We start from the raw sequence: 12,941 nt of genomic DNA on the forward strand, positions 1-12,941 counted from the left end.
TTCCATAAATGTGGACAGCACCACATCAAATTCTGAACTTTTAATTTGACTTCAAATGGTAAAATATTGGTGAAAACGACATTTGATTTTTTTTGGTACAATTCAAGAGGCATGCACTAAAGGTGATCTCTTAACAACTGATATTCTCCACAATGATACAAACTAATACTAGCATTTTCTCAGAGTTATTGCAATACCATAAAGCATCAGGTGTAGTAGTATCTATACCTGCAAGAATATTCATAAGACTGTACCGGCCAGCGAAACTCAAGGTTCAAAACGTTGCTTCAGCACATTCTGCAGGTATCCAGTCTGCTGGATTAGAGTTCAACATATCTAAAGCCGACACTACGTCCACTGGTATGTGAGTCCAATAAGCACAAAGTTCCAGACAGACGAACAGTGGATCCAAAACTTTTACGGTTGTCTTGAATCCCCCGACAGGATTTGTTGTCTGCATTTCTCTCTCAGTTTCTCAATAGTTGCCAGTGAGAGACTTCCAGGTTCTGTAAATATTTTCTGTAGAAATGAGACAGTCAACAATGGATGAGGAGGGACATTCAATTTCTACAAACTCAAACAATTTAGATTTTCATTAGTTCAGATTCTCTCTGCGTTTCATTCATTATAACAGGGAATAAATGAAGGGCCCTTATTTTAAAAAGGTCACTGCAGCGATCCAATTAAACCAAGTACATTTAAATTATTATAATAACTATTATTATTAGTATTGTTTAAAAGAATATCTGAACGAAACAATACTTTCAAAGAAATAAGCTTGAGATTCAGAAACGTGACAACAACTATGCTCTATTTCCTGACATTTTATACAACAAAGGATCAATTAATTATGTATTAAGCAGATTATAACAATGTAATAAACTCTTAGCTGCAGCCTCAATGTACTTTACACAGGTGATTTTTTTCCCCTTAAGTTTGTCATTGGTGGAAAGATGGCATTGGTGTCAGAACTGTTACAAAGCAAGTAAAATCAAAAATCGGGTTATTGTGATGTGAAAAGCTGATCTCACCTGCATGAAGGTGTGGCAGTCCAGCGTGAAATCTCCACACGTGATCTGTTTGAAGCACTCGCACACGTCACACAGAGAGCGCGCTCTCAGGATCTCCGGCTGGTGGTGAGCGACGAGTGTCAGAGCGACACGGAAGAGAACCTTAGAGCCTTCATAGAACAGACAATCCCAGATGCGTAGAACTGTCTGCGAGTAGAGGAACAAGCGAGATGTCTGTTGAATGACCTGCTTCAACATCCCTGGGACATTCTCATAGTGTCTGCCCCGTTTTTCTCACCTCTATTGGGAGGATGTCAATGTAGAGGCAGATGAACCAGCGTGACACCACCAGGGTCCATATGCCGGGATACTGAGCCATGAGCTGTCCGACTGCAGGAGACTTTGCTTTCACCAGCTCATCAAGAACCTCCTGGTCAGTCTTCAGCCCCAACATGGCCGGGCTGTAGTAGTCTATCAAATCCCACAGTTAGATGAGCTGACTCATTGGTCGGCTATTCAAACACATCTCGTAGATCAGGTCCAAATGTCTCAGATTTCTTTTTTCAATCTGAAATTCTTCCAAAGTGGAGTGCCACAAGGCTCAAACCTGGGCCTACTAATATTCAGTTTTTTACACTAACAAATAGGGATCATCATGAGCTTCATTATACAGATGACACAGGATATATATTGTCACTATTAAAAATGCTTTAGCTGGCTTCATTCACTAAAGAATCAGTTATTGGTGCACCTGTGGCTTGCCTAGTAGAGCATAAACCACTTAGGCTGAGCTCTTACTGCACCCACTCGGGTTGAGATCTAGCCTGGGACTTGGTGCAGTGTATTCCTTTTTTCTCACCAACTTCTCTGTCTCTGCACTATTGCAATTAATGAACGTTGAAAAATCAGTCTACAGTCTCCTGAACTGTTTTTCAGACAACCCACAACAGTGATTATTATTACAAATATATGTATTGCCTTGTTTGGGTATAAGATAAATTTAGCTTATAATACCTTGATCAAATAAATGTTGATATTATGGATGATCTTCATTTTCAGCTGCACATGGAATACAACATAATTTATTCTCTCATTTTTAAAGATAATATTTTGTCTTTCTTCCCCTTGTTGACAGGGACACGCAACTGTTGTGTGTTGCCCTCAAATGAACCTGTTGAACATTTTGTCTTTAAAATATGTTTATTTTGAACCTCATTCGTATCCCACCTTTGATTTATCTCTCTGGCTATTGAAATTATCAGAGGAGGTTTGAAGGGACATTAATTGTGTATGTGAGGAATAAAGAAGATGCTCGACCTGGAAGTATTCTGCCCAACAGTGCATCCATGAGCCAGAAGGATTTCTCTTCATCTTTGGTGATGATGATGAGGTAGCCTACAATGAAGTTCATTCCCTGGAATAAACAAACAACACTTTGTCTGTAGAGAAAGTTTGTGAGAACATGTGTCACCTTTATGAGTAACAAAAGTTATTGACACTGTCTTTATTTATTTAGCTCTCATGTTGCATCTTGAGCTAATAGCTGGGACTACAGTAAACTGTCAGTCCTGTTCTTTATGTAAACAGACACTTTCCTCACCTGACAGTACCCCACTGTTTGATTATGGTGTCCATACGCCAGCAGCACATTATACAGCGCCCTCTGCAGACCGGGCTCGGCTTTGCTCTGGAAGAGGACGTTGTTCGGAAAGGTCCTGTTAATATCTACCAAAAAAAAAAAAGTATCTTATTTCTAAATCATTTTGTGATCTAAAGTTTTATTGAAACAGAGACAACGGTTTATGACCAAAGGTGCTATCCATACATTTTAACATCGATTTTAAGAATGATAACAGTGAACGCCACATTAACAACAATGAGAGCAACTACAAATTATATAGGTTATTTGCCAAAGTGCAGAACAGGCCAATTATTAAGGCAACAATAATATTTACTAATTTAACTAGACTTACATGTTTAATAAGGTTGAGCTGTGTGTAGGTTTTGGTAAACAGGGTCGCAATAGCCGTTTAGTCTCACCTGTTTGAATGGTTTCCTTCAGCTTGGGGTCATGCTCCGCAGCCAGTAGGGACTGGTAATGACCCGGGTTACTCTCCAGTCGTTCCTGGGCACCACTTGCCGCCATCCAGATCTTGGCCCGGTGCTCGTTGGGAACTCCTTTACGCACGTACCTCTTCACTTCCAATACACATTTTATAATCCCATTAAACAACCACAGAGCGACGGAGCTACACCACAACTGGACAGTGGTATGTTTGAATGTGTGGTTGTACCTGTCAGGTTCTTCTCCACGTGAGGTTTCTCTTGAAGGAGCTTGGACCATCTCAGGGATCTTCTGTTGAGGACAGCCACGTACTCGTCCATCATCTCCTTGTAGGAGTCAAAATCATGAGGTCTCTCAAAGCCGTAGGGGTCAATCCTGCAGGGGGCAAATCCACATCCAACCAAAAGCTTACAAATGAGTACAAAACACTGATGAATGCTATGGAGAAAGAATCAACAGTGGGGTCACCTTCCTCCCCCACCCTTCTTTCCTTCCCTTTTCTTCCTCGCCTGATGACAGACACTACAACAGCCAGAGCTGGGTAGGGTTTCTGCAGCAGGGAGATCAAATACCCAACGTGGATGACGAGTGAGTTTTAAGTTACTTTCAAGTGGGATTATAGCAAGGAGCAAAATTCACGCTTGTTTCACATAACAACACAAAGCTGAGATATTTCTGATAATCCTGGAAGCTGCTGTACGGGGCCTGTCAAGTGGGATTATAGGAGCAAAGGAGAAACATTCAAAAAAACAGTACAGAGCTATATTTCTGATAAGTCTGGTGGAAAGTGTACAAGTTTCTTAAAAGTATAAAGTAAGTCAAGAAAGTCAGGAAGGAAGGAAGCATAATGATTCATCAACCATTTGAAAAACTTAGTAAATAAAGGTGACACATGGAGTCAGAGTCTTACCTCTCACCGCCATTATTACATGTTGGAGGCTGAGCAGTGTTTCCTTGAGTTTCCCTCTCCATCGTGCTGCAGGTACAGAAGTTCACCGAGGCTCGAAACAACCAGCACGGTGGAGGTTATTTCATTTTTACCTTCGGCTGCTGTCAAGGTAAATAACAAAGCGACCTGCGTTTCCAATGTCTCATCTTACAGCACTCGCTCTGTGAGAGGAGGGGCCGGGTTAGGAGTGACCAGGTGACCTGATGTATTTGCATACAAAACAACTGTAGGAAGAGAATCCGGAGTGCTAGCTTTTGTTCTCTTGCATGTCACAGTCCATAATGATGAATAGTAGTAGATCTGAATACAGTGGTGTTAATGATGGTATCAGCAATTTCACAAATGCCAAGGAGGCAATGTTTTCCCCCTGTCACTTTGTTTGTAAGTTAGTAAAGAAGAATAAGCAAAACCCACTGGACAGATTAAAGCAAAACTTGAATGCAGGGATATGTCTTAGAAGAATCCTTGAAAGGTTCAATGTGTAACATTAGTTGAAAAAGATTTATTGGCAGAAATTGAATTGAATCAATCTAAGTGATGTTTTCACTAGTGTGTGATCATCTTAATTGTAGGAATTATTTTCTTTACCATAGAATAGGCCCTTTATCAGGAGTTATGTTTTTTTTTTTTTTTTTTACAGTAGCCCAGACTGGACAAAATAAAGGGCATAGTTCTGGATTAAAAAATGTCATGGTTTAGGGGACAGATTAGGGCATCTAGTGAATTTAAATGTAATTTGACTATTGGGTCTTGGTGGAAATATCCTCTCTACTCAAAGCTCCAAAAGGTTCCTCAACCTACCACAGATGGTATTTTCTTGTCTGGTTTTGTCTTGGCTGAATTTGGTCCATATTCAGCTAATTGGAATAAAGACATCATTAATTGTATACTAGCAACAAAGAGGTCGGTGGTTTGACTGTTTGTCAACAGGGTTACACAATAACTACAAAACTGATTTCCACAGATACTTGGTGGGCGGATGTTACATGGACCAAGAAATAATTCATTGAATTTGGGCTACGATGGGCTAAATCCAGACTACGATCATTTTTTCCCACTTTCTTTAGCATTACAAAATACGTTTTTTTTAGACATTTTAACAATTTCCTAGAGAATAACTTATATAGAAAAAAACACACATTTAGGGATCTGATATGTGTTAAATTTGCTACAGCTTGATTTAAGCGGATGGAGGTATGTACTCTACTGAGTCCTATTCTAGCTTTCAGTGCATTTTGAACTGAGCCACATCAAAATCTCTGCTGTGAATAAGCCAATAAAGAATATATGTCACGTTATTATTGCCATACTAATTCTGTTTTATGAAACCCATTCTTGTCTAATCGGTTGTCCTGAATGTGATAAATAAAATGTCCATTATATATTATGGACAATAAAAGAGCTACATACATCTATGATTATGGAAAAACTCATGCTTTATTCATCTTTCTTAAATGAACAATATACTTAGGCTACTTACAGGATGTATCAACAATATATTGTTTTCACTACCTTCAGTAACACTGAACAGATGGGCTTGAACAGAAACATGAATATTGAACAGACAGGAGTTTATTCTTAAGGCTTACGTTATTGTCCTGTTGCCCTCTTTAGCGTCCCGGCTTCTGACGTAAGGGCTCTGTGCTGCCATAACATACAGATATGTGCCATGCAATCCTAAGGGCCCGTATGTGTGTCTTAACTTTAAATTTGTCTTAACTGCAACAGAGCAGATTTCAGACATGACTCAATGCTTTCCTAACTTTTGCAAAGAAATTCTCTTTTGAAAATAAAAATAAAATCCTGAATACTGTGGAAAGGAGTGATTACATTTAGGATTTAAGACCCAATCCCGACTGCGATTATTCAGTCAAATCAATACCACCAACCAATTTCAATCATCTAAATTAAAGCACTGCCTTTACTCTCATTTATTTGTGAAACCAGCCCAAAATGTAGCAAAACGTGTTCAACATGCTTTCAATGAGAAGCTCACAACTCCATGATTTGACAGATCCACCGAACATTTAAACCGACAGTAAATCATCCACAATATTGAGGCATCCCGTTAGAGATCTGAGCATTTCCTGTACATAAAAGAAATCATCTTTTGCATTTATAAATTCAACATATTTATATTATTTTTCATATAGCTCTCTTTGTAAACTGTCCCAATAGATACAGTATGTACAGTAAAAACTGCAACAGTTCAGTTGGTGCTGGTGTCGTGAGCATGATGTCCCGAAGTTAGAGTAAGACATTGGAACTTTGCACAGTCACTCAGAGCTTCATATAACAAAACAAAGCTGACTAGAAAGAATCTTAAGACACACTGCATTCTCCTCTCCGGTCCTTTCAGAGTGCACACAGCCAGTAACCTCCTCTCAGTGCTGTGTCCGTCCTCACACACAGGGCTGTGGCCTGACGGCTATCGCTCCTCCTGGAGCAGAGCAGAGGGGCGTCCAGGATACTGAGAATCCAACAGGAGAGACATGAGGTGAATCTGGCAGCGTCCATACGACGCCTCAGTCTCACGAGGACAGTTGTTCCCAGTTTTTTTTACTCAGCTCCCTGAAAGGGGGTTTCCTGACAGTTCCAAGTGCTTCTGTTTTCTCTCTGAAGTCTACAATTCTCACCTTTTTTGTACAAGTCTTAAAAAAAACTATGAAGTCACTGTAAAAGAAACAACGTTCTGGCTTTCCAGAGTTGTGATTGGATTTAGAGAGTTTTACGTTTTGATCCTGTTACAATCGGTCGAGCGAATTCCACAAAATCATCTATAAGAACTGGCCACGCTCCTGAGAAAGAAAACACAACATATGATTAGTGGCACAGTGACAGATGAGTGATTACTTTGAACTTTTCATCCACTGTTTCATTTTTTCAACTCACCTTCCTCATCATAATTTGACATGTCATCTGCAATCATGTTACCAAAGTCCAACAATAGGTTCCACGTGTCCTTTGGAATTGATCGTTTATGGTGTTCCTGGAAAAAAACTGCTGATGAACATACTGGTATATGCAGAGTTTCACACATGAATTTTCTCTTCAACCAGGATTTTTTGTCAGCCATTTAAATGATATTGTATTGCAGGTTTAGATCTCATCAAAAATCTGGTGTGACTGGCTGATCGCACTCTTTTACGAATATGTATGCATCAAGTGTTTTAGCCCTGAATAAAACCTTATCTTCATACATACTAACAAACCTGAAAACACATATCAGGTGACCATTCATGTACACAGGTCATGAGAGTTGTTCTTTCAAAAGAAAGCAGAGTGTCAACTCTACAGCTGGTTGCTTAGTTACAAAAAAAACTACAAACAAGAAACAACAATGGTAAAAGTTAAGAGCAGGGATTTTTTTTCGTCAGAGTTTTTAAACTATAATCAGGCCAGTGGCGTTTGAAGCATTTTAGGCGCTCAAAAACTAGAGTAGTGTGGACGGCAGGTGCAAACGTATCAACATTGATTCCTTTTAAAACTAAAACGTAATAGAGTAGATGTGACCTAAGTAATTTGACTACTTGAACTTAGTGTGCTCTTATTTTCCTTCTAATGTAATTTAAGTCTGTACCTCATTGCATAGACGTCACTAACTTTTATGTAAAGTAAAATGAGGTCAGGGTTTGTTGTGGCCAGAAAAGCTAAATCAGTGTCCAGCAATGACTAATATAAAAACTGAACTTTTAGATTTAAACTGACAAAAGACATAGTTTTGAATGTGAATGGCTGATAACCTGCTCGACACATCCAGGCGTTCACTTTGACTCACCAGAAGAAATCGATTCCAAAGATCGAGGAACTTAAATCGTCCTGAGAGAACCAGGTTCCAGTAGGCTACTGCCATCTCCAAGTCTGAACACACACACACACACACAGAGAAGACCAACTCTTAAAAAGATATAACAGAACTGGGCAAGACACTGTTATTATAATCACTCGGTTTACCTAAACCCTTCTGTCCAGGATTTTTGGCAAAATTAAAGGTGAACTGGTAGAAGTCCTTGAACTTTCCAGTATCTTTTAGCTCCTGCTCTAATCTTGGCAACATGGCCTTCAGTTTTTCTGGGCTGTCACACCTGAAATAGAAGACAAAATGAGCAACAGCCTCTGAATGATCATACGTGAACAAGCCGACCCAACTGCAGCGTGACGGCGCATATACCGAAGTGAACTGTGACACATGAGCCTCAAAAGTCAAAACAAGCCGCGCTTCCATTGAGTAACTCCATGAAGACACAGAATACTCAAGCGGTGGTTGACTGAGTCTATTTATAGACGGCCTTCCCTCCCGAGAGCCACACCAAGAGATCGACCAGGCAGAGATACTTCAGCCACAGTGTTTATGTCCCACTCGGTAGCATTTCCCAGGCTGTTGTTGTCAACACTCACCCCAGCTCCGTCATTCCATCCACAAACTCCTTCTTGGAGAACTCGCACTGAGTGGCCGCACGCAACTTCCATGCAACGACCAGCACGGAGTTGCTGGCTGGATCCAGTGAGAGGTCGTCACAAAACTGCTGGATCCCGTCAATACCAATCTTATTCTCATCCTGTGGATCTATCAGGAACAAAGTAACACATTCATGCAAACATGTTGTGCCTATAAGTTATATATAATTATTTTTGGAAAAGCTCTATTCAATTAAACATATCACAGTATTAAACACTGTTAAATTAGCCCACCAACCTTTATAGCGATTGTAGAGCTGCTCCAACCTTTTCCGGTCCACGGAGGTTTTCATGGATTCCTTACAGTAAAGGTCTGGGTTCTGAAAATAGTTATCGGTCGCCACTTCTAGTTTCCAGTCATTCTGCGTGAGGCAGTACACAGCTGTCTTTTCCCCAGCTTGTGTGAAGGACATGAACTGCCGTACCTTGTCCCTCTGCGAAGATTTCAGCTTATGCTGTGTAAGTACAGGACAGGGGCTGTCAGACACCGGTTCAATCAGACCAAGGAGCACAGAAAACAACGCACAAACACAGAGGGACACACAGACAAAAAGACAGAACGAGACAAACACATCTACGAGCATTCAGGCAACGTTGTAAGGACAGTACAGAGCGGGAGGCACTCACAAGCACACTGACACATATTTTAAAGAGGTTAGTCTGTCACACCAACAAACACACAGGACAGTGGGTGAGCCAAGACGCTGTGGTGATAATTATGTCGAGTCCAAAAGCAACTTGACTGGCTGGGCTTTTCTGAAGGGGGATGTTGTGGATTCTCAAAGCACATGCTGTACCCCTGTGGGCCCCACAGATAACTACATTCATAGATGTAACATGAGTAGGGTAAAGAGATGCCAGCACCAGGACCTAGAGGTGCAACAAGTCTGGAGTGTAACACAAGCACTCTGCCCGGAATACTTACAAATATATAAATATATATATATATATACATATTATAAAAAGTAATGATATAATACAGTCAGAATATTGTCAACAGTGACACTGTGAGGATATTTGGAGGAAGGTAAAGTTAAGCTTAAAAAAAAATCTATGTTTATAAAAGAATACAATAAATCAGTAATGATGTAAGCAGTAACAGTCATCAGTGTATATTTGACTGAGGGAGTCAATTCAGAGGACTGTATCATTAAATGGTAATGCAGCAGTTAAAGACCCGTAATAAACACTGTTCACGCTTCAAAGTTAAAATAATACTTTTAACCAAATTCTAAACGATATCTCATTCCTGACACTATACAAATGTTATGATCAGCTGATTAATTGATTAGTCTATTGTAGCTGCATCAACAAGTTGAGAAGACTACTGCCAGAAAAACAAATCAATAATAATATCAGTACATTTTTTGGGTTAAATACCGAACATTTGGTATTAATTGTTGCAGATTTGATGTTTTATGTCACAGTAACCTGTATATTTGTGGGTTTTAACTGCTGATCAGAAAAAAAGAGACATCTGAAGATGCCACTTTGGCCTTTGAGAAACCATTAACTTTCACGTCTCATTTGTTTTGGACACCAGTGATCACTTTATCAGGAAAGACGTCTGATTCATTTATAATGAAAACAACCGCTTATTGCATCCATTTATAATCCTAATCAAATATGACAGTTTTATCATATAGTCTCCTGACACAATATCCGTGTTATGAATATCTAATTATCAAATCGCTCAACAAACAATAAGTTGATTATATTAGTTCTAATACTGTTTTGATAAGTTCATAATAATATCAGCCACTTTTAAGAAAAAATGCCAAAATTTAGTTTTTTTTTCAGCTTCTCAATGTGCAGCTATGAAGTTTTATTTTTGTATTTTGTATCACAGTAACCTGAATATATGGGGGTTTTGGGCCATTGAACAGACAAGGACAAAACCCGTAATCTGTTAATTGAGAAAATATCTGCCTGAGATATTTATCATGAGAATCACTGCTTGTTTTAGCCGTAGAAAATTATTAGAAACTATTTTGACATCCAGGTTACATGCATATCTTTACAGAGAAGTGTTTGAGTTGATCGCTCATGATTGAATGCACTTATTGGAATGTACCTTTGGATAAAATAATCAGCTAAATGATATGCAATGTAATGAATATGACACTTTGCTTGTTTTAATCTTACATTACAGTAACATGAGTAATGTTGATTGGACAGAACAACCAGGTTGAAGACTTCGGCTTGAGCCCTGGGAAACTATGTGGTGCAGTTTCTGAGATTTTAAAGTATAATTGATTATGTTAAAAAAAAAAAAATGTAGATGACTTAATAATGGAAAATATAATCGAGCAGTTATAGATCGTATCCTGAAGAAGCACACAGCAGCACCTCCTCAGAGCAGCTGCACGACCTGAGCACTTGGACGAAGAGTTTCCTGAAACTAGAGAGTGAAACAGTGACTTCTCCAACCTTCCCTGGTTCATATTCATTAAACTCATATCAAGTCACGCGTCTATGGTTGAGCACAGACGCGGATTATGGTGTCACCGGAGTGGGCAACGCTGGGTTAGCATTGTCTACACACCACCCGGCTAGGAACTTCTCCCGGCTAACGCTAGCTAAGTTAGCCGGGGACTGTCTCGCAGACATTAGCGGTGGAGCTGAACCCGTTGGACCTGACTGCTGGTGTGGATTACACCGACATGACCCCCTGTGGGTCCGGGTTTGAGCTCCAGAGACTGACCCTGCTCGCAGCCGAAGTTACCAGGCTACCCAACAGGGACGTGTAGCTAGCTAGCTGCTCTCAAAACATCAACTGACCTTCCCTGTTAACAGCAGCGAACACAAGCGACTGAGGACCGCGGGCTCGTCAAACCGCGACACGACGTGCACTTTTAATACTGTGACACCAGAGGCGAAGCTGGGTCTTCACGGTGCTAAAGCCGATGCCTGGGTTCATGTTTATTTTGGTTACCTACCATTTTTACACCCGCTGGTTCACCAGTTCGGTAGCCCGACCGACGCTCATTGTGCGCATGCGCCGAAGCAGTCGCGCAGAGCTATTTATGGTTTGAACAGAAACTGTTTATCTTGTCATTTGACTTATTTGTAAATAATAGATGTCAAACAGTTACTGAAAATAACAATAGAGTAAAAATGAGAACGATTCCCACAGTATCATAAAGCAAATACAGTAGTACTCAGAGGAACTGTAAAAAGTTGATTCAACAACCTTTCAACATTTTCTCTAGGAATGCAGGTTGAACTGCCGGACTTTTGTATCAGCCTGTATTAGTTTATAGGTTTTCCATATAATAATATTATTTTCCCCATCGTGTTATGAGATAATTTTCTACAGCCTTAAAAGTAAGATTAGAGTTTAATATACAGTTCCATCCCTGAGACACTGGACATTTTACATCAGTAGGCAGGATTTATTGCAGAACTGCAATATTAGGGTAGTTTTAGAATATAGATCAGTCATCATTACCTCGCTGCCTTTTGGAACTAAACATGGTCCCCTTTAAGAATGTAGGACAAGATGGAGATTATCCCTTGTATGTTCTATCACACTAATTAATGCCTATAAACCAGTTGATGTTAGTGACCACCAGCAGATGTTAGGGTATATTATAATATAATATAATAAGTATATATCAAATAAAGTGGATACTGCTTATGAAAGTTATACATAAAGCTTTCTGAGCCTCATTGGATTATAATTTTAGTTTACACATAGGGAAAACTATGCGAAGAGTAAAATAAACATTTAAAAATATTTTTTATGTAGTGCAGGTTCTGAATTTAAAAGATGTTATGGCCTGACATTGCAGAATTGTGATCCTTTTTAAATCAAACCAAACCGTGATGAAATGTTTGATTGAAAAGAAGTCTAGGTTAATGGTTGTTTTTCGATTGGAGCAATCTTGAAATTGGTGATTAGGAGTGCAGATCCTAAAATAATGGAGGATGGATCTGTTTTTAAAGAACTGCACACAAATTATGCAATTTGTTGAGCAATTGTTTAACTTGATAAACTGCGATGATGCCTGACTTTAAAAACCTAAGCAATGACTGTGGTGTAAAAGTAAATGTTGTTTGGTGGCTCAGCTGAATTTTATCTCATGAGAAAGGGAATACACCCTTGAATAAGAGTGAATATAAACACGGCTCTGCAGCTGATACAGTATCTGTGGGAACCAGCCTTCCTCTTTTTTGTTGGCTCTGTTTTACAGTGACTGAGGCTCCAATGACATCGAGCACACTGACATCATGCTAGTCACACTCACAGCAGCATGCAAATGATCCTTGAGACGCAATTGTTGGAAAACTACTGTCAACTCAATCAATTACTTTACACTTGTGGTAAACTGTGGGCTTTATTGTTGTTGAAATTGAACTGACCCAGACTTAAAAATGTATCCTGACAACATAACTGTGTTACTTTATATACGTTATAAAACTGACATGACGATCCTTAAGCTCAAGCAGGAGCTTG

At 39.5% G+C, this 12,941-nt stretch overlaps 2 protein-coding genes across 3 annotated transcripts; both read right to left on the reverse strand.

Moving 5' to 3' along the window:
• Positions 1-81: 81 nt before the first annotated feature.
• LOC133966953 (growth hormone-regulated TBC protein 1-A-like) lies at positions 82-4,530 on the reverse strand. Its single transcript, XM_062402074.1, has 8 exons — positions 3,986-4,530; positions 3,305-3,450; positions 3,051-3,209; positions 2,611-2,735; positions 2,328-2,424; positions 1,309-1,481; positions 1,032-1,217; positions 82-519 (listed from the first exon to the last, which is right to left on the reverse strand). Exons 1-8 carry the CDS (start codon positions 4,045-4,047, stop codon positions 418-420), a joined length of 1,050 nt encoding a protein of 349 aa, XP_062258058.1. The 5' UTR covers positions 4,048-4,530; the 3' UTR covers positions 82-417.
• Positions 4,531-5,574: 1,044 nt separating this feature from the next.
• Positions 5,575-11,471, reverse strand: dcun1d2a (DCN1, defective in cullin neddylation 1, domain containing 2a). 2 transcript variants are annotated; one of them, XM_062402076.1, is made up of 7 exons: positions 11,422-11,471; positions 8,721-8,937; positions 8,423-8,591; positions 7,979-8,109; positions 7,803-7,885; positions 6,917-7,013; positions 5,575-6,822 (listed from the first exon to the last, which is right to left on the reverse strand). In XM_062402076.1, exons 1-7 carry the CDS (start codon positions 11,422-11,424, stop codon positions 6,743-6,745), a joined length of 780 nt encoding a protein of 259 aa, XP_062258060.1. In that variant the 5' UTR covers positions 11,425-11,471; the 3' UTR covers positions 5,575-6,742. The 2 variants fall into 2 exon arrangements, with proteins under 2 accessions (XP_062258060.1, XP_062258059.1); XM_062402075.1 differs by lacking the exon at positions 11,422-11,471 and having other exon boundaries at positions 8,721-9,390.
• Positions 11,472-12,941: the final 1,470 nt, after the last annotated feature.

The sequence above is a fragment of the Platichthys flesus genome, chromosome 13 (assembly GCF_949316205.1).
Source record: "Platichthys flesus chromosome 13, fPlaFle2.1, whole genome shotgun sequence".
Taxonomy (NCBI): Eukaryota; Metazoa; Chordata; class Actinopteri; order Pleuronectiformes; family Pleuronectidae; genus Platichthys; species Platichthys flesus.